The sequence below is a fragment of the Mesocricetus auratus genome, unplaced genomic scaffold (assembly GCF_017639785.1).
Source record: "Mesocricetus auratus isolate SY011 unplaced genomic scaffold, BCM_Maur_2.0 Super-Scaffold_100014, whole genome shotgun sequence".
NCBI classification, from domain to species: Eukaryota; Metazoa; Chordata; class Mammalia; order Rodentia; family Cricetidae; genus Mesocricetus; species Mesocricetus auratus.
The window spans coordinates 11,091,637-11,117,662 of record NW_024429197.1 but is presented as its reverse complement, the minus strand read 5'-3'; the positions used below and the strand labels follow the sequence as shown (position 1 = coordinate 11,117,662).

Below are 26,026 nucleotides of genomic sequence, written 5' to 3'. Positions count from 1 at the left end.
GATAAGACTTAATTTTACAAAGGCTAGCTAATAAAGATATTAAGCTAAATATTAATTAAAGATATTCCCTCTAGTTGTACACTAAACCAAGCAGCTGGGTAGGAGGGACTATATGTTTTCCTAGGGTGGTGGCTAAATCTCTTCATGTATGTATCCAGCAAATAGCAACACTGTCAGACATGCAACAACTATTTACTAAATGAATGATTAGAGGGAGAAAGTGATGAAGCTCTTCCTGGTCCCTTCTAAGGGAATTAATAGTCACTGTACTTTAAGTCACCTGCTACTTAACTTTGCCTTCTAACATCTCCAAGTTTGATTTACCTAAGAAATGTACCAGGGGCTGGAGAGATGGCTCAGAGGTTAAGAGCACTTACTGCATGTTCTTCTAGAGGTCCTGAGTTCAATTCCCAGCAACCACATGGTGGCTCACAACCATCTATAATGAGGTCTGATGCCTTCTCCTGGGGTACAAGCATGTACACAGATAAAAAACTATAAGCGTAATAAATAAATAATTAAAAAAAAAAAGAAATGTAGCAGAAGCCAGGCATTGGTGGTTCACACCTTTAATCCCAGTACTCGGGAGAGTGACAGGTGGATCTCTGTGAGTTTGAAGCCAGCCTGGTTTACAGAGCCAGTTCCAGGAGAGGCTCCAAAACAATACAGAGAAACCCTGTCTCGGGAAAAAAGCGTACCAGAGATGGAAACAGCTGGTAATAAGAAAAGCATGGACAATGGAGCCAAACAGCCAAACAGTCTTGGACCACCTTAAACCTCAATCCCTCCATGTGTAAAATGTGATTTTGCAGGATGATTAAAAGGAGATTATCCCAGTTATAGCTAGTATTCCTGTTTAGGAGGAAGACCAGCAGAAGCAATGAAGGTCTGCTTTTTCATAAACAACACCATAAACCTATAAACCTACAGGAGGACATGGGCTATACAGGAGGACATGGGTTACACAGGAGGACATGGGCTACACAGGAGGACATGGATTACACAGGAGGACATGCGTTACACAGGAGGACATGAGTTACACAGGAGGACATGGGTTACACAGGAGGACATGGATTACACAGGAGGACATGGGTTACACAGGAGGACATGGGTTACACAGGAGGACATGGGTTACACAGGAGGACATGGGTTACACAGGAGGACATGGGTTACACAGGAGGACATGGGTTACACAGGAGGACATGGGTTACACAGGAGGACATGGAGGACATGGGTTACATAGGAGGACATGGGTTACACAGGAGGACATGGATTACACAGGAGGACATGGGTTACACAGGAGGACATGGATTACACAGGAGGACATGGGTTACACAGGAGGACATGGATTACATAGGAGGACATGGGTTACACAGGAGGACATGGGTTACACAGGAGGACATGGATTACATAGGAGGACATGGGTTACACAGGAGGACATGGGTTACACAGGAGGACATGGGTTACACAGGAGGACATGAGTTACACAGGAGGACATGAGTTACACAGGAGGACATGGAGGACATGGATTACACAGGAGGACATAGGTTACACAGGAGGACATGGGTTACACAGAAAAGTACCTGAAATTTCCTCAGAGTCCTTTTTTATACCCTCTTCTGTGGCCATGGTGACAGCAGCAGTGAGAGCTGAGTTCCACTCTAGCCCAGCTTCTTCCATGCTCTCTTCTGAGATGGCAATCTGTGTGATGTTACCTAAGTGAGTTAGAAACAAAGCTGGTCAGTTACATGAGGAAAAGTAATAGTTATCTTCTCATACTCAGACAGAAAGACCTTGTGATTTTAACAAGCTGCTTCTTGCCTACATGTCCATATTTTAAAATCCAGATCGCTAGGTAAGCCAGGATGAACACTGAGTTTCTAAAGAAAACTTGCCTTGAAAAGGAAAAAGCCTTCTTTTTACTTTGAATAGAAAAAGAACAACAACAACAAAAAAAAAAAAAAACCACTCCTAGGGCAGTCTGCTTCCCAGACAGATGGTTTTGAAAGTGACTGAGGGCAGGTATGCCTGCCAGACCATCCACTCACTCTAGACTCGCTGAGGATGAGAAAGGCCTAGGGTGATTTAAAAGCAGTGTGCGTGTGTCAGGAGCTACACACATGTATGATAGTAAGCATCTAGAATATCTGAGGCTTCCATAGCTAGTGATTCAGACTGGAATGAGAAAGCAAGAGAAACAGAGACAAAAGAAAGAAAGGAAAGAAGGAAGGAAGGAAGGAAGGAAGGAAGGAAGGAAGGAAGGAAGGAAGGAAGGAAGGAAGAAAATCAGGTAAGAGATCCATGAATAATAGACACAGACATGGAACTGGAAAGATGGCTCAGTGGTTAAAAGCTCGCCGGGCATTGGTAGCTCACGCCTTTAATCCCAGCACTCGGGAGGCAGAGGCAGGCGGATCTCTGTGAGTTCAAGACCAGCCTGGTCTACAAGAGTGAGTTCCAGGACAGCCTCCAAAGTCACAGAGAAACCCTATCTCAAGCCCCACCCAAAAAAAGAATCAAACACATGAAAATTCTTTGCTAGATACTTCTCAGCACTCAGGAGGCAGATGCAGGAGGTGTCCTAAGCCAGCTTGGACTACATAATCAGACTATATCTCAAAATAAATCAAATCAAAACAAAGCAACAGCAACAACAACAACAAAACAGAATGTTGGCCCTAAATCTGAGCTGGTCTACACAGTAAATTGCAGACCAGCCAGGGCTCTATAGGAAGATCCCACCTAAACAAACAAACCCTGAGGATCAGTGTGTTCCCACCTTACTCATCTGTGAAGAAGTCTAGGTTGGTACACTGGGGCTCACTCAGGCAGAACTTCCTGATTCAAGCAGTAGTCTGCTCAGCAAAGCCACTGATGCCTGGCCTCTTCAATATTTGAAGATGTTTGTCATTCTAATCTACCTCTCTAATCTTATCAAGTCTCCATTCAACCTTGACATGCCTGGAGAGTGGCATGAAAAGTGAGAGCAATGAATAAGCCTGTAAGTACAGAACATCTTTCTTTTTTTTTTTTTTTTTTTTGGTTTTTCGAGACAGGGTTTCTCTGTATTGTCTTGGAAGCTGTCCTGGAACTCGCTTTGTAGACCAGGCTGGCCTCGAACTCACAGAGATCCACCTGCCTCTGCCTCCCGAGTGCTGGGATTAAAGGCATGCGCCACCAACGCCCGGCCAGAACATCTTTCTAATGCTTGGTACCTACTGTAAGAAATAATAATGCACCGGGCATTGGTGGAACTTGCCTTTAATCCCAGCACTCGGGAGGCAGAGGCAAGTGGATCTCTGTGAGTTCGAGGCCAGCCTGGTCTACAGAGCCAGTTCCAGGACAGCCTCTAAAAGAATACAGAGAAACTCTTTCTCAAAAAACAAACAAACAAACAAATAAAAAAAAAAGAAAGAAAGAAAGAAATAAGAATGCCCAAACCAGGTGTTGGTAGCACATGCCTTTAACCCCAGCACTCAGGAGGCAAAGACAGGTGGATCTCTGTGAGTTTGAAGCCAGCCTGGTTTACAGAGCAAGTTCCAGGACAGGCTCCAAAGCAATAGAGAAACCCTATCTTGAAACTCCCCCCTCCAAAGAAAGAAAGAAAGAAGACTGCTGGAAATAAACCAGGTAGTGGCTCATGCCTTTAATCCCAGCACTGGAGAGGCAGAGACAGGCAGATCTCTGGCTTTGAGCTAGTTCCAGACAGGCCAAGACTACAAATCCTTGTCTCAAAAACAAAAACAGGAGCGAAGGGTGGTGATGTACACCTTTAGTCCCAGCACTCAGGAGGCAGAGACAGGTGGATCTCTGTGAGTTCAAGGCCATCTTGGTGTACAGAGAGAGTTCCAGGACAGCCAAGACTTTTACATGGAGAAACCCTGTCTCGACAATAACCAAAACCAAAACAAACCAAACAAACAAACAAACAAACAAACAAAAAGAATGCTGGAAATATAAATTAGAGAGAGAACACCTGCTTAGCATGCACAGGCAGTGCTGATATTGATGATGACAATGAAAAAAGAAAAGAAAGCTAGGTGGTGGTGGCGCACGCCTTTAGTACCAGCACTTGGGAGGCAGAGGTAGGCAGATCTCTGTGAGTTCGAGACCAGCCGGTCTACAAGAGTGAGTTCCAGGACAGCCTCCAAAGCCACAGAGAAACCCTGTCTCGAAAAAAACTACAAAAAAAAAAAAAAAAGAAAGAAAGAAAGAAAAGAAAAGAAAAAAGGAATCTGTTTCCAGGACTAGACTCCAGCAAAGATTGCTGTAATACCTTACGACACAGCACAAAAGCACACATATCAATGCTCACAAGAATTGGAAATGCAAAACAATACAGAGAAACCCTGTCTCGAAAAACCAAAAAAAAAAAAAAAAAAAAAAGAATTGGAAATGGAGATATACCAGGGACACCACAAGCATGGTTACTTATGTCTGTGATGCTAGCACTTGGGAGGCAGAAGCAAGAAATCACAGTAAATTCAAGTCTAGCCTGGGCTACACAGTAAAACAGGGTCTCAAAAGCAAAATCCAACAACAAAACCACAAACAATGAGCAGTGAACGGGGAGGAAGTGCTGGTTCACACAGTGGCTCTCCGGGTGGTTTCCTACCCCCTACCATCGGCCGAAGTGGGGGTCTGCACCACACTTGTCTGCTGGCCTGGCACTGGAGCTCTCGCACTGCTGATCAGAAGGTCAAACTTGGTGCTCCTGCAAGTATTGGAGCAAACTTTGTCATGCTGGTAAAAATCGATCTGTCCAGAGTCCATCATTTTCCTGTACGGAGAGACAAGAAGTAGTTCAGTCCACATTGCAACTGTGAGAACTAAGGAGCAGATGGGGATAATCTGCTGAGTCCACAAGGAAGATTAGAGGAGCCTAATAATATCTGAAGCCACTGCATTGTGTAAATTCTAACTGGAATTATAAAATGTTCTTTGTTCCTGCCCACATTGGCCACTATTTCTCTTCAGAGTTTCCTCAACATTAGTACTCTTCACCAAGGAACACTGGGCATTAGAGATGCATACCTATAGTCCCAGCCCTTGGGAGGCAGAGGCAGGTGGATCTCTGAGTTTGAGGCCAGCCTGGTCTACAGAGTGAGTTCCAGGACAGGCTCCAAAGCTACACAGAGAAACCCTGTCCCAAAAACAAACAAAAGTAAAACAACCACAAGCTGGGCAGTGGTGGCACATGCCATTAGTCCCAGCAGCTGGGAGGCAGAGGCAAGTGGAACTTCTATGAGTTCGAGACCAGCCTGAACTACAGAGCAAATTCCATGATAGCTAGTGCGACAGAGAAATCCTATCCTGGGGGGAAAAACAACTGTAAAAGAAACACAAGATGAGAATGCTAGCTTATATCCCAGCACAACTACCAAAATGATACTCAGGTTCAAAATGAGGATTTTGTAAGAGATTCTGATGAATTATTATTCCTAGACTGGGAAGACAGGTGGTAGGCTAGACTGGCTTCCAATGTTACAGAAAATGGTCTTGATCCCTCCCTTTCTCCATCTCTCAAGAACTGAGATAAGAGACTGGCATCACCCACCACACCTGGCTAGTATCAGTTTCAGATGCCTAGTTCATTGTCACTTACAGAGATATAGCATTTCAGAAGACAGAGAGGCAGAGAGAGGAATGAAAAGTGGGGAGGAAAGGAAAAGGGAGAGGAGAGGGGAAAGTGAGGGCTAGATTCTCGCTGCTAGAAGCTATGGCACAGCAGTATCCAGTCTGTCTAGCATGTGTGAGGCAGTCAGTTCAATCTAACAGCAAAAAAGTAATCCACTAAAAAGTAAAGAGAAAAAGTAAGTGAAGTTTACAAAACTAAGATGTCTTCTAGAAATAATGTACAATGTTGATGGCATTAAACCCCTCTGGAAAATGTCCTTGTAACAAGACCCATGAGACCATGCTATAACCAGGAGGCATTTGAATATAGTACACTCCATGTCATCATGTCTTGACTTTCACTAACAGATCTCTAGGCATTCTGAGTCCTTTTGACATTTGTGGAGGACTGGCCCATGCTCCTCTTCCTGAGCAGATAAAACAAGTCAAGAACGAAACAGAAAGGTAAAGACAGGCATTCCTCCCAGATCATTCAACTGCAATGGAGCCCAGGAGCTGGGATCTGCTGAGAGTGTGACTCCATCACTGAGAAACCATGCCCAATGGAAGCAGTCACTCGTCTGTGTTATTTTCCACACAGGATTTCTTTTTGTAGACCCGACTGGTTATGTAGTCCAGCTTGACCTGAAACATGAGATCCTCCTGCCTCTGTCTCCCATGTGCCGGGATTAAAGATGCCACCTCATCTGGTTGGACACTTCTAATTCTTTTTTTTTTTTTTTTCTTTGGTTTTTTTCAAGACAGGGTTTCTCTGTATTGTTTTGGAGGCTGTCCTGGAACTCGATCCGTAGACCAGGCTGGCCTCGATCTCACAGAGATCCGCCTGCCTCTGCCTCCTGAGTGCTGGGATTAAAGCTGTGTGCCACCAATGCCTGGCTTTTTTTTTTTTTTTTTTGACACTTCTAATTCTTGACCTTAAAATTTTTGTGTTTTAGAGAGCTAGAGAGATGGCTCAGCAGTTAAGCATACTGACTGCTGTTCCAGAGGACCTGGGTTCAATTCCTAGTACCCACATGGTAGCTTATAACTGTCCGTGACTCCAGTTCTGGGAGACCCAACACTTATGGCAAAACACCAATGTACATAATATAAAAATAAATAAATGCTTTGCCTGTGTACTATATACACATCTGATTTCCATGAAGGCTAGAAGAGGGTGTTGGATTGCCTTGGAACTAGAGTTACAGAGGGTTGAGAGTCATCATGTGGGTGCTGGAAACTGAACCCTTAACCTCTGGTAGAGCAGCCAGTACTCCTAACAGCTGAGTCATCTCTCCAGCCCAATGCTTACATTAAAATTTTCTGTCTATCAGCAGGTGAACATTCAAGGCATACTAACTAACACATTCAAGAGGGAAAACTACAATGGTAAACTTGTTGGAGGAAAATAAATGGTGGGGTAGGGGCTGTTTCATACACTGACATCTGTTTTTGTTAGACAGTGATACAGAGACTGCAAACACTATGCCTGGCATTTCTCAACAGTGGTCTTCTACTTTCACAGGCTATCCCAGGATCTGTCAGTCATGACTGCTGCACTTACTCAGCACCCGGCTTTGCTTTTTTGATGTGAGAAGACAGGGAGGACTGTCAGCAACTTGGAGCTTCTATGCCAAGAAAGCATCCTGTCCAACCTCCTGACATCAGCACACTCAGCTATACAGCAAGTTGTGGACTAAATGGAACTAAATGAGACTCACCAAACTAAAAAGAAAGAAGGAAAACTCTAATAGAGATGCTGGAAATAGTTAATTAGTTTGATGTAATAGTTAGAGGTTACAGGGGTATAATTCAGTGGTAGACCGCTTACGTAGCACGCACAAAGCCCTGGGTTCCATCCCTATTATCACAAAGCAAAAAAAGAAAAGAAAGATTAAGGGCAAGTCGATGAAGGTCACACAGTGTGGGAGAGTAACCCTGACTGAGTGTGTCACTGGGACGCAAGGGACTGTCATTAGCACTCACCTGAGCATGATGCCGCCGAGACGAATGGCTCTCTTCCAGTCCTTCAGAGTGGACTTGCCAGCCAGATGAACAAAATGCTTGGGGCTGATCAACTGATCATTGAACTAAAGCAAAAAAGAAAAATCCAAATTGATCCAGTGTCAACCTAGGTAGGTCAACAAGGGAAGAATGAAATAATGCCACTTGTTTCTTTTGGTTTTTTTTTGTTTTGTTTTTTTGTTTTTTCGAGACAGAGTTTCTCTGTATTGTTTTGGAGGCTATCCTGGAACTCACTCTGTAGACCAGGCTGGCCTCGAACTCACGGAGATCCGCCTGCCTCTGCCTCCCGAGTGCTGGGATTAAAGGTGTGCGCCACCAACGCCCGGCTGAAATAATGCCACTTGTTATACACAAAAGCCTCAGACCATATTACAAGCCGTATCAGTGTCACCCAACCTCCTGTCTTATGGTATCAAACATTATCCCTCTCTGAGTATGTGTCCTTTCCTAGGACAAAGTTACAGAGGATGAGAATGAGAAATAAACATGCTACATAGCATCTACGAATACATTTATATACTGAAGCAGGGGGCTGGGTCTAGTGTTCCAGGTACTGGACAAGTAACTGAAGAAATCTAAGTAGTGCTGAAGATGGATGGGCCATGGAGATAACTCATTGGAAAAGTCCTAATTGTGCAAGACTACAGACTGACTTCAATCCCAGAAATCACTTAAATAGTAGAATCTGTGAATTGCATCTGTAGTTCCAGTACTCTTTTTTTCCCAAGACAGGGTTTCTCTGTGTAGCTTTGGAGCCTGTCCTAGAACTAACTCTGTAGACCAGGCTAGCCTCGAATTTACAAAGATCTACCTGTCTCTGCCTCCTGAGTGCTGGGTGTAACCACCACCTGGCTCCAGCACTCTTTTTTTGTTTGTTTGTTTGTTTGTTTGTTTGTTTTTTAAAGATTTATTTATTATTATTATTATTTTTTTTTTTTGGTTTTTCAAGACAGGGTTTCTCTGTATTGTTTTGGAGCCTGTCCTGGAACTCACTTGGTAGACCAGGCTTGGTCTCGAACTCACAGAGATCCACCTGCCTCTGCCTCCCGAGTGCTGGGACTAAAGGCGTGCGCCGCCACCACCCGGCAAGGATTCAAGATGTTAGAAAGAGTAAATATAGTAGAACATCAACACTGCAGAGTCTCAGAACTCTGAAATACTTCTTAGCCTAGGCTAGTACCACTAAACTCCCATGGCGACAATATGACAATGTACAGGAATCACTATGGCTACCAAAGGAGGCAAAAACCACTGTGGCTAACAACGGAGGCAGAATGAACAACTACTGACAGATGCTCTGAGGAGATTTTTTTAATTTCTTTTTTTCTTGAGACAGAGTCTCACTGTGCAGCTCTGTCCAGCCTTGAACTCACAGCAGTCCGCTTGCCTCTGCCTCCCAAGTGCTGGGATTAAAGGTATGCACCACTATGCCTGGCTCTCATGAGAGTTCTCATTTGTTTGGTTTTTTTTTTGGGGGGGGGAGCAAGGTTTCAATACAGCCCTGGCTGATCTAGGATTCTATGTGTGTAGGCCAGGTTGGCCCTGAACTCACAGAGATCCACCTGCCTCTGCTTCTAGTTCTGTCATTAAAGGTGTGCACTACCATATTTCTTGGGTATTATGAGACAGGGTCTCATACTCTATCACCTCTTGGCCTCAAACTTAAAGCAATCCTATTGCTTACATGCTGGGATTACAGGCATGACCCATTATGCCCTACTTATCAACAACAATTCTGAATAAAGCCTATTATGGAGCTGGAGAGATGGCTCAGAGGTTAAGAGCACTGACTGCTCTTCCAGAGGTCTTGAGTTCAATTCCCAGCAACCACATGGTGGCTGACAACCATCTACAATTCAATCTGGTGTATATGTAATAAATAAATAAATCTTTAAAAAAAAGCCTATTATGATGCATACCAGTTCAAGGCATGTTACATATATGATCTCATTCACTACAGCATAGTGTATGTGCTGTATAAATTTGTGTGTTCATTTTTATGTGTGCATATTGATGGGAATGGTTACTATTTTAATAAACAAGGTTCCAAAAAAATTTTTTAACCGGGCGTTGGTGGCACACGTCTTTAATCCCAACACTTGGGAGGCAGAGGCAGGCGGATCTCTGTGAGTTCAAAGCCAGCCTGGTCTACATAGAGTTCCAGGACAGCCTCCAAAGCTACACAGAGAAACCCTGTCTCGAAAAAATAACAGGATTCTTTGTACAGCCCCAGCTGTCCTGGAACTTACTTCATAGACAGGTGGGACTCAAATTCAGAGATCTGCTGGGATTTAAAGGGCTGAGGGTAAAGGTATACGTCACAATGGCCAGCAAGGCTCTGAAATATTAATTATTAAATAAATTTCTCAAAACCACATGGCTAGACAGAGGTAGGTTCCATCCATTTATTCATTTACTTGATGCAAGTAATTATCAAACACTATTACATGTCAGGTGCCATTCAGGGACAGCCCGTGTCATGCACAAGGCCCTGCAACCACCACCAAGGCATATATAATACACTAGGTTTACCTTGGTGAGAACACACAGTGTTCTCTTGCACATGCTCCAGTGGAAGTAGAGCCAGGCCCATTTATTTCAAAACCCTTCTTTTCTTTTTTTTTAAAAGATTTACTTATTTTGTATACAGTCTTCTGTCTGCATGTTTGCCTGCAGGCCAGAAGAGGGCACCAGATATCATTATAGATGGTTGTGAGACATCATGTGGTTGCTGGGAATTGAACTCAGGATGTCTGAAGAGCAGCCAGTGCTCTTAACCTCTGAGCCATCTCTCCAGCCCCAAACCCTTATTTTCTACTGTGACAGCATAAGAAAAAAAGCTGTGGGGACAGCAAGATGGCTCAGTTGATGAAGGCATTTGCTGCCTGTAGGAAGCGGCAAGCCCTGAGTGAGTGAAGTCCTATGGGAATGTCTATTCTTGTTGTTTCAAGACAGGGTCTCACTATGGAGCCCTGGATGTGCTGGAACTAGACCAGGCTGGCCTTGCCTCTGCCTGTCAAATTCTGGGATTAAATGTATGCACCATTATGCCTGGCTGGGGATATGTATTTTGACATGGGTACAGCCATGCCAAGATAGCCCAAAGCCTCAGATCATGGGGCACTTGGCAAAACATTGACTCATACTGGCCAGGTTCACAAATTCAAATTCAAGTGCTTATGAATAATCGATCAGTATGAGTACAGACTAGCAATTTCAGCTTCCTCCTCCCAGATGTTTATACCTACACAGATCTACTACCAAGATTACCTAACCTGTCTCTCTATGCTGTACCTAAAATGTAACACGCTGAGGTTTCAGGTAGAGGTTAGAGGAGCCCCACCTGACCCCAGCTTTACTGTACATGTGGCTGTCCTTTCTTCATTCCCTTGATGCCCCTAGCTAGGGTTCCAGGACTCTATAGTCATGCTGGAGCAGCAGTTGCCAAGTCTGACGAACAGAGTTCAATCCTCAGATGACCACACTTGGTGTAAGGAGAGAACAGACTGCTGCCAGCTTCCTCTGCCCTTTACACGGGTGCCACGCAAAATAACTAAAGAAATGTAATAAAAACTAAAGATAAAAACAGCTATCAGCCGGGCGTTGGTGGCTCATGCCTTTAATCCCAGCACTCGGATCTCTGTGAGTTCGAGGCCAGCCTGGTCTACCGAGCGAGTTCCAGGACAGCCTCCAAAACCACAGAGAAACCCTGTCTCGAAAAACAAAAAACAAAAAACCAAAAAACAACTGCAAAACAGAAAGCTGCTGACTGAAGCTGGAAGCATAGCTCAGAAGCAGAGCCCAGCATTTCCCTGCAGAGGCTGATCTGGTGAAAGATATAAGGCACTGAAACAAAGCCTTAAGACTGAAGACAATTACCTTGACACATTTCACATTTATTCCTGGACACACAAACTTCTTCCAGAGGAGGATGGCTTTACTCTCTCCACAGGTAATAGGGTAAGCAATTTCCATATCTTCGTTTGCTTCTATACTGCTTGCATCTGAAAATGGAAAAAGCAACCGGCTATTTATTTAACAATTTTTTCCTAAACTGAAATTCCAAATGTACATTTTTGGGTTCCTTTCAGGACTTTTTTTTTTTGTTTTTTGTTTTTTTTTGTTTTTTCGAGACAGGGTTTCTCTGTGGCTTTGGAGGCTGTCCTGGAACTAGCTCTTGTAGACCAGGCTGGTCTCGAACTCACAGAGATCCGCCTGCCCTTGCCTCCCGAGTGCTGGGATTAAAGGCGTGTGCCACCAACGCCCAGCCAGGATTTTTTTTTATATATAGGGTCTCATGTAGCTCAGGCTGGCCTTGAACTCAGTATACAGTAGATGATTCTGCACTCTAACAACTGAACTATTATTCCCACCACTAACAGGGCATTCTTAAAAAAAATTTTTTTAGCCAGGCGTTGGTGGTGCACGCCTTTAATCCCAGCACTCCGGAGGCAGAGGCAGGAGGATTTCTGAGTTCGAGGTCAGCCTGGTCTACAGAGCAAGTTCCAAGACAGCATCCAAAACAATACAGAGAAACCCTGTCTCGAAAAACAAAAAAAATGTTTATGTGTATGGGTGTTTTGCCTGCGTGCAAGTTTGTACATCAATTGTTTGTCCGATGCCTACAGAGACCAGAAGAGAACAGTGGATCCCTTGGAACTGGAATTATGATGGCTATGAGTTGCCTTGTGAGTGCTGGGAATCTAAGCCAGGTCCTTGAAGCAAGTGCTCTTAACCACTTAGTAATCTCTCCAGCCCCAGGAATACTTTTGAAGCTAATATAACAGCTATGTCAGCCGGGCGTTGGTGACGCACGCCTTTAATCCCAGCACTCGGGAGGCAGGGGCAGGCGGATCTCTGTGAGTTTGAGGCCAGCCTGGTCTACAGAGGGAGTTCCAGGACAGCCTCCAAAGCCACAGAGAAACCCTGTCTCAAAAAAAAAAAAAAAAAATAACAGCTATGTCTTACCAAGCTACCAATGTGTGAAGACACTAACAACATATATTCTCCCTCTCTCTCTCTCTCGTTTTTCAAGACAGGGTCTCCCTGTGTAGCTTTGGAGCCTGTCCTAGAACTCGTTCTGTATACCAGGCTGGCCTGGAACTCACAGAGATCCGCCTGTCTCTGCCTCCTGAGTGCTGGGATTAAAGGCGTGCGCCACCACTGCCCGGCTGCCATGAACTTTTTATGAAACCAAGGATGGCCTTGAACTCCTGATCTTTTTTTTTAATTAATTTATTTTTATTTGATGGGCATTGGGGTTTTGTCTGCGTGTGTGTATGTATGTGTGAAAGTGTTGGATCCCCTGGAACTGTAGTTACAGACAGAGCTGTCATGTGGGTGCTGGGAATTGAACCTGGGTAGAGTGGAAGAGCAGCCAGTGCTTTTTTTTTTTTTTTTTGGTTTTTCGAGACAGGGTTTCTCTGTGGCTTTGGAGGCTGTTCTGGAACTCGCTTGGTAGTCCAGGCTGGTCTCGAACTTACAGAGATCCGCCTGCCTCTGCCTCCCGAGTGCTGGGATTAAAGGTGTGCACCACCAACACCTGGCTGCAGCCAGTGCTTTTTTTTTTTTTTGGTTTTTTCGAGACAGGGTTTCTCTGTGGCTTTGGAGGCTGTCCTGGAACTAGCTCTTGTAGGCCAGACTGGCCTCAAACTCACAGAGATCCGCCTGCCTCTGCCTCCTGAGTGCTGGGATTAAAGGCGTGCACCACCAACGCCCGGCGCAGCCAGTGCTTTTAATCACTGAGCCAGCCATCTATCCAGGCCCTGAACTCCTGATCATGCTGCCACTATTTCCAAAGTGTCAGTATTACAGGCTTGAGACAACACACCCAGTATTTTAGTTCTTACTATAATCTTATAAGATGGTAATTACTTCCTGTTTTCCATATAAATATAAGGGCTTCAAAAAGAGAAGTGAATTTCCTGAGAATACAGAGCAAAAAATGTAAGAAAGATTTGCTTTGTTTCTAAGTTTTCTTTCATTGGCTATTTCCTGTCAATATAATACCTTTTTAGTCTTCACCTAGTGACAGGGATCAATCTAAAAGGTCCCTTTCCTTCGTGGGACTATGTTAAGACAGGGTCTTTCTATACAGCCCAACCGAAACATAATCTTCCTGTCTCGGCCCCCAACTGTTGAGATTATAGGTATTCCTCACCATGCCCAGTGTGATGAGGGGGTGGAGGTGAGGAGGACGCAGGACTAATGACTGAATCTAAGTCCTTGCATATGCAGGGAGCATTTTATTTTTATTTTATTTTATTTTATTTTAATGCGCCTAACCCTCTGGCTTTAAACTTGCTCTTAAGTGCAGATAAGCCCTAAACCTGTGGTTCCTTAGCCTCAGCTTCCCAAGTAGCTAGATTTACAGATTCACATCACAGGTTCCATGGGTTTTTTGTTTTGTTTTTAATCCCCCCCCCACACACACACACACAATGATGCTTAGGGATTTCCCCATATCCACTCAAACTAAACATTTTATCCCATCCCTCTTTGTAGGATTTTTATAAACAAAAAAACTTTTTTTGGCTACTGTAACATATTGATATTAAGAGATCAAGTGAGGTCTACCATCTTTTTTATTGTTTATTTTTATAAACAAAAAAAACTTTTTTGGCTACTGTAACATATTGATATTAAGAAATCAAGTGACAGGTCTACCATCTTTTTTATTGTTTATTTATTTATTTATTTATTTGGAGACAGTTTTTCTATGTAGTTCTGGCTGTCTAGGAACCTGGAACTCAAAGATCTGTCTGCGTCTGCCTCCTGAGTGCTGGGATTTAAGGCATGAGTCACATGCCTGGCAAGTCTGCCATCTTAACTGGCAGTATCAGTAGGTCACCTGCATGGGTAGGGACAGAGAGTAAGGCACAAAAGGCCAGAAGTCACAGATTGGGGGCTGCCCTGTAGTGGAGCACCAGTCTGGCTTGAACAAGATCGCAGGTCCCATTCCCAGGGATTTACAAAAGCATACAGAAACCCTCAACCAAAAAGCTGAGTCCAATGTGCTAGATAGAATGGCAGAAAGACTCACCGATTCCTTCTTCAATTTTGTGTATCGTGTGGGTTTCTACGGCTACAACTGCTGCGTTGTTCTCCGACCCAGCATCATAAATCCTGTTGTGAAAGTGTCCATCGATAAACAAACTACATAAATCATGAAAAAATTAATATTCACAGCATGGAGTTAAGACATTTGTTTTAGTCTATCCCAAAAGGAGTAGAATAAGTGTATTTTACAACATTACCTCAGTACTTTGACAAGTTTCCCACTGCACTTAAACTCCATGAGACCCATGATTGCCAGGCAGTTAATACCAGGAAAATGAAACAACTCACTTCACTCCAAGTAAATTAACATTTGCTACATGCATGTGCTCCCTTTGTATTACAATGCCTTTTTCCTTAATAACTTTAATGATTTATGCTACTTATGTATATAAAACAGTGTGGCTGGGCGTTGGTGGCGCACGCCTTTAATTCCAGCACTTGGGAGGCAGAGGCAGGCGGATCACTGTGAGTTCGAGACCAGCCTGGTCTACCGAGCGAGTTCCAGGACAGCCTCCAAAGCCACAGAGAAACCCTGTCTCGAAAAACCAAAATAAATAAATAAATAAATAAATAAATAAAAATAAAACAGTGTGGCTGGGCGTTGGTGGCGCACGCCTTTAATCCCAGCACTCAGGAGGCAGAGGCAGGCGGATCTCTGTTAGTTCGAGGCCAGGCTGGACTACCAAGCAAGTTCCAGGACAGCCTCCAAAGCCACAGAGAAACCCTGTCTCGAAAAACAAAACAAAACAAAACAAAACAGTGTGATTGTTTGTATATATACACACACACTTACTTGGGAGTGCATGCATGCATGCATGTGTGCACCTAAAACAGGAGGGGTTGTCAGAATCCATGGAGCTAGAGTTACAGGTGGTTATGAGCTGCCTGATGTGGGTACTGGGAACCAACTTGGGTCCTATGAAGAACAACATGCTCTATTTAAATGCTGAGCCAACTCTCCAGCCCCTTGCTCAGTAACTTTAAATCACTGGTTCTCAACCTTCCTAATTCTGAGACCCTGAAAAAAACCAAAACAAAACTGGGATCATAGCCAGGTAGTAGTGTCGCATGCCTTTAATTCCCATACTCAAGAGCCAGAGCCTGGTCTACAGAGTGAGTTCCAGGACAGCCAGGGTAACATAGAGAAACCCTGTCTCAAAAAACAAAACAAAAGCAAAAAAAAGTGTTTATTACCATTCCCACCTGTGATCCCAGGTTCACTCACCGGCACCTAAATATAGGTTATCAACCATCTCTAACTCCAGGCCTCTGTGGACACCATGTGCATATGGCGCTCAAAAGACATGCAGCCCACATTAAAAAACAAAGCAACGCCGGGCGTTGGTGGCGCACGCCTTTAATCCCAGCACTTGGGAGGCAGAGGCAGGCGGATCTCTGTAAGTTCGAGGCCAGCCTGGTCTACAGAGCGAGTTCTAGGACAGCCTCCAAAACAATACAGAGAAACCCTGTCTCAAAAGACCAAAAAATAAACCAAAGCAACATCAACTAATGAAAACAAAAAATACTCATTATGAATCTAAAATGTCCTGGAGAGTCAAGAATGGTGACAGAATCTTGGTAACTTCATTTCTTCTGAGAACTCTAAATATGTTATAAAAGAGATGTATTTGAAAAACCGATAATCATTTAAATGGCTTTATTTTATTTGAGATGGTGGAGATGTAACTCAGGGTCTTCTGCATACTAAGGAAGTACTGGACCACTGGTGACAGTTCCAGAACATTTTTATGGTTACTTGGTCTTTTTTTTTTTTTTTTTTTTTTTTTTTGGTATTTCCAGGCAGGGTTTCTCTGTGGCTTTGGAGGCTGTCCTGGAAGTAGCTATTGTAGACCAGGCTGGTCTCGAACTCACAGAGATCCTCTTGCCTCTGCCTCCCGGGTGTTAGGATTAAAGGCATTCTCCATCAACGCCTGGCAGATAACCTGTTTTGAAAAACCAAAATTAAAAAAAAAACAAAACAGCTGGGTGTTGGTGGCTCACGCCTTTAATTCCAGTACTTGGGAGGCAGAAGCAAGCGGATCTCTGTGAGTTAGAGACCAGCCTGGTCTACAAGAGCTACTTCCAGGACAGCCTCCAAAGCCACAGAGAAACCCTGCCTTGAAAAACCAAACCAAAACAAAACAAAACAAAAAAATCCAGGGTCTTGTGTGAGAGAGACTTCTTGCTGCGCTACCACGTATTCCTTACTAACCATCTTCCTGGAGATTCTTCTGACCCCCCATCTCATAATAAGAGTGCTGGATCCAGGTGGTAGTGGTGCACGCCTTTAGTCCCAACACCCGGGAGGCAGAGGCAGGCGGATCTCTGTGAGTTAGAGACCAGCCTGGTCTACAAGAGCTAGCTCCAGGACAGCCTCCAAAGCCACAGAGAAACCCTGTTTTCGAAACAAAACAAAAAGATAGTTTCTACACGCCTTTAGCCTTTAAACCCAGCACTCCGGAGGCAGAGACAGGTGGATCTCTATGAGTTTGAGGCCAGCCTGGTCTACAGAAGGAGTGCCAGGACAGCCTCCAAAACAATATAGAGAAACCCTGTCTCGAAAAACCAAAAAAAAAAAAAAAAAAAAAAAATCAAAATTAAAAAAAGAAGAAATAAAGACTTCTTTTTCTTTTTCCACTCAAGACAGGGTTTCTGTATAGCCCTGGCTGTCTTCAAACTCAAGAGATCTACCTGCCTCAGCCTCCCAAGGGTTGGGATTAAAGACATGTGCCACTACTGCCTTGCCTGAAAGAAAAATGTTAAATTTTATCCTTTAGGGCTATCCTTTAGGGCTAGCATATAGCATAGCTCAGTGGCAGATGATCAGTGCATGTGAGACAGGCCCCCGGTTTAATTCTGGACATTGCAGAACCATTTTAGTCAAACTTTCCTTTCTAATTGATAGTGATCCTCTGAGCTCCCACGTCACTCAACCCTTCCTAGTCTTTGCTATATAAGGATTCCATACTTATATGTATGCACTTTTGTTTTACACTAGATTGCAAGTTTCATGCTGCTGAGGACCTTTTACTCTATTTCTTCTAACACCGTCATAACATATCACCGTGGTGGTGGTGGATAGATATTTGTAATAGACGGAGCTTGATAATTTGCCAATCTGTGACAATTTAGAGCTTATGGTAGAAATAATTTTAGAGCTGCCTTTCTTAGTCTCTGAGTCAACACTGCATTTGAGAAACATGCACCTGGGCCCCTGCTAAACAGTGTGGACAGAGCAGATGAGGGAGCCATGTGAGTCACCCTCAGAAAGCTCTCATGTAAAGACAGAGAGGGACACTAGAAACAGCTGCTATAGTAAGGAGTGAAGGACAGCTTGATGTGGTTGTGTACATCTGTAATCCTGGTAATTGGGAAGAAAAGACAGGAAGATCAGGTGTTCAAGGCTACCCTTCGCAGCATATTAAGTATGAGGCAAGCCTGGGCTACATGAGACTGTCTCAAGAATTACAATCAATCAATAAATAAATAAATAAAACAAAAAGCTCTAAGATGACAGTGGGAGTACCTATGACTGAGATGAAAATCAGTCAGCTCTGACTAATGCTGAATGTTCATGGTGTACTAAACCCCTGTATACTTCATATTTCCCTATTCTTTTAATCTCCCAATAATGCATTTTCAGAATATCCAAATCTCTAGCCACTTACCCTTGTTGCACAGGCTGTAACTGCAAGATCACTTGGGTTTTAGTGTCTTCAGGGTTTTCCCCTTCATTTCCTTCAGTGGGTACCACAACCACATCTCCCACTGGGACACTCACTTCCGCATTAGCCATCTTTCACATGAAGTCAGCTAGCTGGGGCTGCTGTGAGAAACAAGAAATCTTGAAAGATGCAACTGCAGGAAAGGAATGCCGAGATAACACACAGTTCTGAGCACCGTGGGATCACCATCCTCTGCAAAGAATGAGGACTGAGAGGGAGCTGACAGAGGCTGACACAGGCTTAGCATGTTTTCATAGCACATGTGACTCATCCAGGGGTTTGCCAGAGCCAACTCTACCAGCTCCTCAGACCTAATCGTGCATCTCCTCTCAAGTTTAGAGACATCAAATTGGTAGCTTGGGATCACAGCACTGGGATAACGCACAGCACTGAAATTAACAGCACTAGAATTTAAGGTTTTGTTATTGGGTTTTCTCAGGGTTTCTCTGTAGCTTTGGAGGCTGTCCTGGAACTTGCTCAGTGACTAAGCTGGCCTCGAACTCAAAAATCCTGCTGCTGGGCCGGGCGTTGGTGGTGCATGCCTTTAATCCCAGCACTCGGGAGGCAGAGGCAGGCGGATCTCTGTGAGTTCGAGGCCAGCCTGGTCTACAGAGCGAGTGCCAGGACAGCCTCCAAAACTACACAGAGAAACCCTGTCTCGAAAAAAACCAAAAAAAAAAAAAAAAAATCCTGCTGCTGGGATTAAAGACATGAACCGTCACCAAGAGGCCAAGAACTTTTCTTTTTGAGACAGGGTCTCATTCTGAAGCCCAGCCTACTCTCAAACTCAAAGCAATCCTTCTGCCTCGGCTTCAGTGTGCTGGAGGCACAGTGTGAGTCACCAAGCCTGGCTCTAAGAATTTTATATTCCTGTTTCCTTTTAGAGATGGAGTCTCAAATGGCTGACTTGGAACTTACTATGTAGCTGAGAATGACCTTGAACTTCTGATCTTCCTGCTTCTACTGGGAGTCCTGGGACCAAGGTGTGCACCTCCAGGTGGTCACAGGAACATCTCAGTTCGCAGAGTGAATGGAGATTCACCTGTCTGACAACTCCTTGCAGAGCTACTGAGGAAATCATTACCAAGTACCATGTGCTCCTTCAATCTAAAGTACTAACCCAATCTTTTTTATTATTGCTGTTTGTGTACATGCCAAGGAACACACATATAGGTCAGAGGACAGCTTTCAGGAGTCAGTTCTCTCCTTCCACCATGGAATTTAGGTATCTAAATCAGGACATCAGGCTTTCGTGGCGAGCACTTTTACCTATTTCACTATCTGGCTGTCCCCATTGTCCCAATCTTTATGAAAACACAAAGGGTCTCAGGATATCCTATAGCTATTAGCCTTTAGAGTTCAGGAAAAATGATTTTTACAGTACTAGAGACCCAACTCACAGCCTCATGCATGGTTGGTAAGCACTCTGACACTTGAGCTTCCCTGAGCTACATCTGCAATCCTTTATTTGTTCTGCTGCTTCTGGGGCACGCACATGTGAGCAAGTGTTTCACAACTGAACTACAGTCCATAGCTCTTGGTTCCTTTCTTCCTCTCTTAATTATTTGAAACAGGGTTTCTCTGTGCAGCTTTGGCTGTCCTGTAATCAATCTGTAAAACAGAACTTAAGAGATCCTCCTACCTCTGACTCCCAAGTGCTGGGATTAAAGGTGTATGCACCACAACACTCAGCTTGTTCTTGGTTTCTCAAGACAAAGTCTTGTGATGGAGCTCAGGCTAGCCTCAAATTTCTGCTTCTGACTATCAGGTGTATGCCATCAGTCTCAGTGCCTAGGCACTGTTTTATCTAAACATCTTTGTGCCTCCCTCATTCTCCTCAGCTTTGATGCTGACAGATATTTTGATTCAATCACCTTTGAATGTATATATGATCTAGTCAAATTTCTTCATATCTGGTTTTTAATTGCATTCAGTATTTTATTGATTCTATATTCTTGTATTTACTGACCTCTACTACATTAAACCAGACCATGTTCTCTCAAACCTGCTCCTAGATTTCCTTTTTCCCTAAGTGATGCTGTCCCCCTGCCCAATTTCAAAACCAGGGAACTCAGGAGTTATTTTTGCCTCCTCTTTCTAAATCCAATCAGCCACAAAATCCTAGCCAGTCTACAGTGTGTGTAGGTGTGTGTGTGTGTGTGTGTAAGAGAGAGAGAGAGAGATCTTCCCGCTCTCCATCTGTACTGTCAACACTGTATATGGGCTGCCACAGTTACCTGGGTTTTTCAGACTACTTTCCCATAGCCTAACCTTTGGTCTTGAATCCCTTCAATTCATTCCCCACATAGCAACCAAAGTGATCCTACTAAAGGTCACAGGCCTCTTTCCCACTTAATGTATACTTGTTGCTGTGAAATAAAGTGCAAGAACTTTAATGTGGCCTACAAAAGCTTCCAAATCAGCCCCCCTTTTCACAGCTGGCACTCTATGGATTCTGTCAGTGTTATCCAGTTCTGAAAAGTGCAACATTTCCTGGATTGAGCCTCTAACTTGCACTCTGTCCCTAGGGTTCTTTCCCTTCCTTTGGGCTAGTCTCTGTTAACTCTCTGCAGCATCACTTCCTTTGAAGGTCTTCCAGTGACATTACTAGGTTTGAGCTTATGCTCATTTCCCATTATGCATTTCTTTCATGGGGTGGGGACGCTGTTGAGGACTAAGGTGAAGGCTCTTCTGCTTAGCTACAAGGATAGGCTGTTTTGTTCCTACAGGGGTGGTTCTGCTGTGTTGACCAGGCTGATCCCTAACTCCTGGGTCAAAGGGATCCTCCTGCCACAGCCTCCAGAGTGTTGGAATTATAGGTTACTAATTTTGGGGGGGGTGACTTGGGGTGGCCTTGAAAATCACTTCGTCATTAAGGGTGATCTTGAACTCCTGATCCTCCTGCCTCCCTCCACTTTCCAGATGCTGGTATTACTAGCCAGGTGGTGGTGGTAGTAGCAGCCAGATCTTTGTGAGTTTGAGGCCAGCCTAGTCTACAGAGTGAGTTCCAGGACAGCCAGGGCTACACAGAGAAACCATCTCGAAAAATTAAAAACAAAAAACAAATGTGTGTCACTGTGCCAAGTTTTGCAGTACAATTTAAAAAGAAATCCTGAGTTTGTTACATGCTGAAATAGTAGCTTCTAGAAAGTTTGATGTAGGACTGGAAAGATGTATCATGAGGTAAAAGCCCTTGTTGATCTTAGAGAGGACCCAGGTTGGATTCCCAGCCCCTACATGGGGGCTCTCAACCACCTTAACTCCAGTTCCAGGGGGTCTGATGCACTCCTGAACTTCCTAGGCACACACATGGTGCACATGCATACATATAGGCAAAACCCTTATATGCATAAAAAAATCTTTTTGTCTTGGTTTTTTTGAGACTGGGTCTCATTATGCAGCTTTGGCTATCCTGAAACTCAGGTTGGTATAAACTAAAGTATATCATTCCCCTTGCCCCCCCCCCAACACACACCCAAGGTTTCTCTATGCAAACCTGGCTGTCCTGGAGCTCACTATGTAGACCAGGCGGCTTCAAACTCAGAGGTCCACCTGCCTCTGCCTTCCCAGTGCTGGGATTAAACACATGTACCACCTTGCCCAACTAAGAAAGTAAAATCTTATTTATTTATTTTGGTTTTTCGAGACAGGGTTTCTCTGTATTGTTTTGGCAGCTGCCCTGGCACTCGCTCTGTAGACCAGGCTGGCCTCGAACTCACAGAGATCCGCCTGCCTCTGCCTCCCGAGTGCTGGGATTAAAGGCGTGTGCCACCAACGCCTGGCAAAAGTAAAATCTTAAAAATAATTTTTAAAAAACACATGCTTTTAGTGGCAGAGAAGAGAGTCCATGTCAACATGGTGATTCATAATTCTTCAATAAATGAATTTTTAGTAAATTACCTTAGAGATCACATTTCTAGAGAGTAACCCCAAACCCACAGCAGACTACTTGGTCAACCAAGGTCATCTCTGTAAGCTGTGTAAACAGAAAACTGCCCATTGTTTATAACAACACAAACTCCTAAGGCAAGGTGAGGGATCTTGTCCCAGGAGTGTTTTACAGAAAAGTCATTGCAATATCCCTTGTGAAATCAGCGTGTTCTGTAATTCTTACGAGACCATACAAAAACATGACAAAACTCTGTTAAGACTGAAGTCAATTTATATAGAAGGACACACTGCAAGGGGAGCACGGCTCAGGGCAGAGGTTTGGCATGAACATGGGTTCAACCTGCTGCAAAGAGTTTCTCTGTAGTTTTGTTGCCCTTGATTTGGTTTGGGTTTGGGGTTCTTGAGACAGGGTTCCATGCAGCCAAGGTTGGCCTCAAACTCACTATGTAGCACCTTGAACTAGTGATCCTCCAGCTTGTACCTCCCAAGTTCAAGACTGCAAGCAAGAGTCCCACACTCAGTTACTTGGGGATTTTGCCTGTTTTGAGATAGTCCAGGCTGGACTTGAATTTTCAATCCTCCTGGTTCAGCCTACAGAGACTGGGATTACAGATAGTAATGAGCTGCTGCTCTGTAGTTATTTTCAAGACAAAAAAAATGACTCTTGAAAGGTGTACCTTGCAGGCCTGGTTACCTGAGTTACATCTATAGACCTCATTCACACAAAGGGAAAAAGAAAGGCCAAACTCCATAACATCCTTTGACCTCCATCCACACAAACACCGTGGTACACCTACCCCTCCCAACAGCATGACCACAAAATAATAAATTCAAAAATTCCAAGTGTGTATGAAGCCAGGCATAGTGTAGTGACACAAGTCTGTAAATCAGCGCTTTTGGAACAGAAGGGTCAAGAACTCAAGGTCACCCTCAGTTACATAAGGAGGTTTAGGGTATATGAAACCTTTTTCCAAAAAAGAGAGGAGGGGTGCCTGGCCAGGTGGCTCAGCAGGTAGAAGCCCTTTTCACCATATATGACAACCTGAGTTTGATCCTCAGGGTACACATGGAAGGACAGGACAAAATCCTGTGTTATTGACCTCTGCAGGTACACCATGACACACATCCTGTCACAAGAACACACACACACAAACACACACATCTTTTTGCTTTTTTTTTTTTTTTTTTTTTTGAGGTAGCTCTGTCTGTCCTGGAACTTACTAGGTATTTTTTGACACAAGGGGGTTCTGGCTGTCCCAAAATCTGTGTAGATCAGGGTCACTTCATACTTAGATATTTGCCTGCCTCTGCCTCAAGTGCTGGAATTAAAGGCATGAGGCACCACTGCCTGGCTTTTTTTTTTTTTTTTTGAGATAGGGTCTCATTATATTGTCAAAGAAATCCACCTGCCTCTGCCTCCCAAACAATATCAGGCTGTTGTGTATGTTTTTTCGACACCGTGGCTCACTGTATCTATTCCATGTTAGCTTGAACTATGTAGCCTAGGCTGGCTTTGAACTTTTGGCAATCCTGCCTCAGATGCTCAGGTGCTAGAATCATAGGTGTGAGATCAAACCAAGTTTATGTGTTTTTCCCCCTTGGCATCTCACCTTGTAACCCTGTTTTGTCTGGAACTCACTATGAAACCCTGCCTAGAAAAAAACAAAAACAAACAAAAAACAGATCTGCCAGCCGGGCAGTGGTGGGCACGCCTTTAGTCCCAGCACTCGGGAGGCAGAGGCAGAGGCAGGCAGATCTCTGAGTTATAGACCGGTCTACAAGAGCTAGTTCCAGGACAGCCTCCAAAGCCACAGAGAAACCCTGTCTCAAAAAACAAAAACAACAACAACAAAAAAAAAAACAACACAGATCTGCCTGCTCTGCCTCCTGGTACTGGAATTAAAGGTGCACACTGCACCATCACTGCTGGATGAAAACAAAGAAATCTTCAAGATGCAACTTATTACTTAAGGAAATGAAGTTTTATATAATTCAAATTGAAGACTTCTACATAGGTGTTTGGAGGTATCAATGGATTAGTCACTCTTTAAAAATAGGGTCCAAACTAGCCCAAAGAAGCTCAGGAGAACGTAGCTAATCAAAGGACTTGATCAAGTATAGATGAAAAAACAAACTATATGACTGAAAAATTAAGAGTAGGCCCAAGCCCTTATGAAAATGTTCCATTAGGCAAGGGGGCTGGGTAGATGGGCAAGCCTCCAGACATGGAGGAAACCCCTACTTCCTGGTTCTCTTTGACACCCTTACAACTCTCCTTTTGGGAATTCAGGCTTTCCCTGCTCCCAGCATAGCCCAGTCTTCCTTCCTCTAATGACTCCTAGGTCAAGACCCTCGGGTAAGACTCTGCCCTCATTTCTCTTACCTCTCAATTAGAGGACACCTGGCCAATTCCCTGTCATTTCTGAAAGCAAGGGGTACCCTCTTCCCAGTAATTATCTCCCCACCCCTCATAACCATAGGTTTCCCTCATCTCCCGGAGCAGAGGACCACCCAGCCCTCCATCAAGCCACCAGAGGTGCTCCAATCTGCAGCCCTCGGGTGGACCCCTCTCCTTCCCACTGCCCCTCATCTTGGGAAGGGCGCTCCTTCCTCCCCCTAGTCCTCGAAAAGGACCTGCCTCCTTCTCCCTAGGTCGGGTGGCCGAGGCCTCTTCCCTCTGACGAAGGCTGGCCCCTACTCCCCACATTCAGCGCACACACCCGCTCCAGCACGCCGCCCCCTCCCCCGGGCGCGACCCAGGCCTGACCCAGGCTCCTCCGCATAAGGCCCGAACTCCCAGACCCCGCCTTTGGGGGGTACCCCAGCACCCCCGGCCCCTCCGCGAGGACTTCCGGGCTCCTCGGTCCGGGGGCGCCGAGCCACCCCCCCCTCGCCCGGCACGCGGCTCGAGGGGCCGGGAGCCCAGGCCCTGCCGGCCACGCTGGGGGCGGCCCGGCTGCTCGGGCGGACCCAGCGGCAGCGTCCCCCCACCCCCCCGCGGCGCCGCGACGTCCGCTCGCTCCCCGGCGGCGGCGGCGGCACGCACAGGGCGTGGGGAGGCGCCCGCGGAGGCAGCAGCCCCCCGCCCCCTGCGCGCCCGCCCGCCCTCGCCGGCCGCCGCGCGGCCCCCGCGCCCGTCCCCCCGCCCCCAGCCCTCGCCGCGCCCGCGCCGCGCGCCCACCCCTCCCCCTCCTCACCGTCTCCGTCGGGCGGGCGGGCGGCGAGCGGCCAGGGCGGGCGGGCGACGGAGCATGCGCACAAGCCGCCACGGCTGCCGCCGCCACCGCCGCCGCCAAGCCGGGCTCCAACACTTCCGGCCGCCGCCGCAGCTGATCTGGCGCCTTAAAGGGGACGCAGTCCTATTGTGCGCCGGTCGGAGGATGCACACTCCTCAGCTTAGCGATTTGGACGGTTCGTGAGCTTAGGCCTTTGGCTGTTGAAAGACAGTGCTGGAGAGATCGCGGGAGACTCCTGGGGGAGAATAAGGCCTAGATGCAAAGGTCAACTCGTCTTGATTCTTTCTCTCTCCCCAAATCCTGTTTCCAGTTTATCAGAGTTTCAGGTTACCAGTGTAAAGTCAAAAGATGTGACTGAGTATAGTCGGTAACCCTTCCTGCGTTTAACCTTTGCTCTTGGCCCAGGCTTTCCTGCTTGTGCGGGTCCTGGATTCAAGTTTGGACTTACTTGGGACGTGTATAGTTATAGTATGA

General features: G+C 45.2%; 1 protein-coding gene across 5 annotated transcripts in view; it reads right to left on the bottom strand.

The window, feature by feature from the left end:
* Positions 1-25,640, bottom strand: part of Gmeb1 (glucocorticoid modulatory element binding protein 1) — a 33,172-nt gene extending 7,532 nt beyond the window's left edge. The window contains exons 1-7 of one of the 5 annotated variants that reach the window (XM_040756456.1): positions 25,514-25,640; positions 18,369-18,526; positions 14,684-14,796; positions 11,521-11,645; positions 7,603-7,706; positions 4,623-4,780; positions 1,584-1,715 (exon numbers count right to left, since the gene is read on the bottom strand). In XM_040756456.1, the coding sequence (XP_040612390.1) occupies positions 1,584-1,715; positions 4,623-4,780; positions 7,603-7,706; positions 11,521-11,645; positions 14,684-14,796; positions 18,369-18,496 (760 nt within the window). In that variant the 5' untranslated portion in view covers positions 18,497-18,526; positions 25,514-25,640. Of the gene's footprint in view, positions 1-1,583; positions 1,716-4,622; positions 4,781-7,602; positions 7,707-11,520; positions 11,646-14,683; positions 14,797-18,368; positions 18,949-19,343; positions 21,379-25,083; positions 25,257-25,513 lie in introns of those variants that run through there. The other 4 variants (XM_040756458.1, XM_040756459.1, XM_040756457.1 and 1 more) reach the window with 4 other exon arrangements.
* Positions 25,641-26,026: the final 386 nt, after the last annotated feature.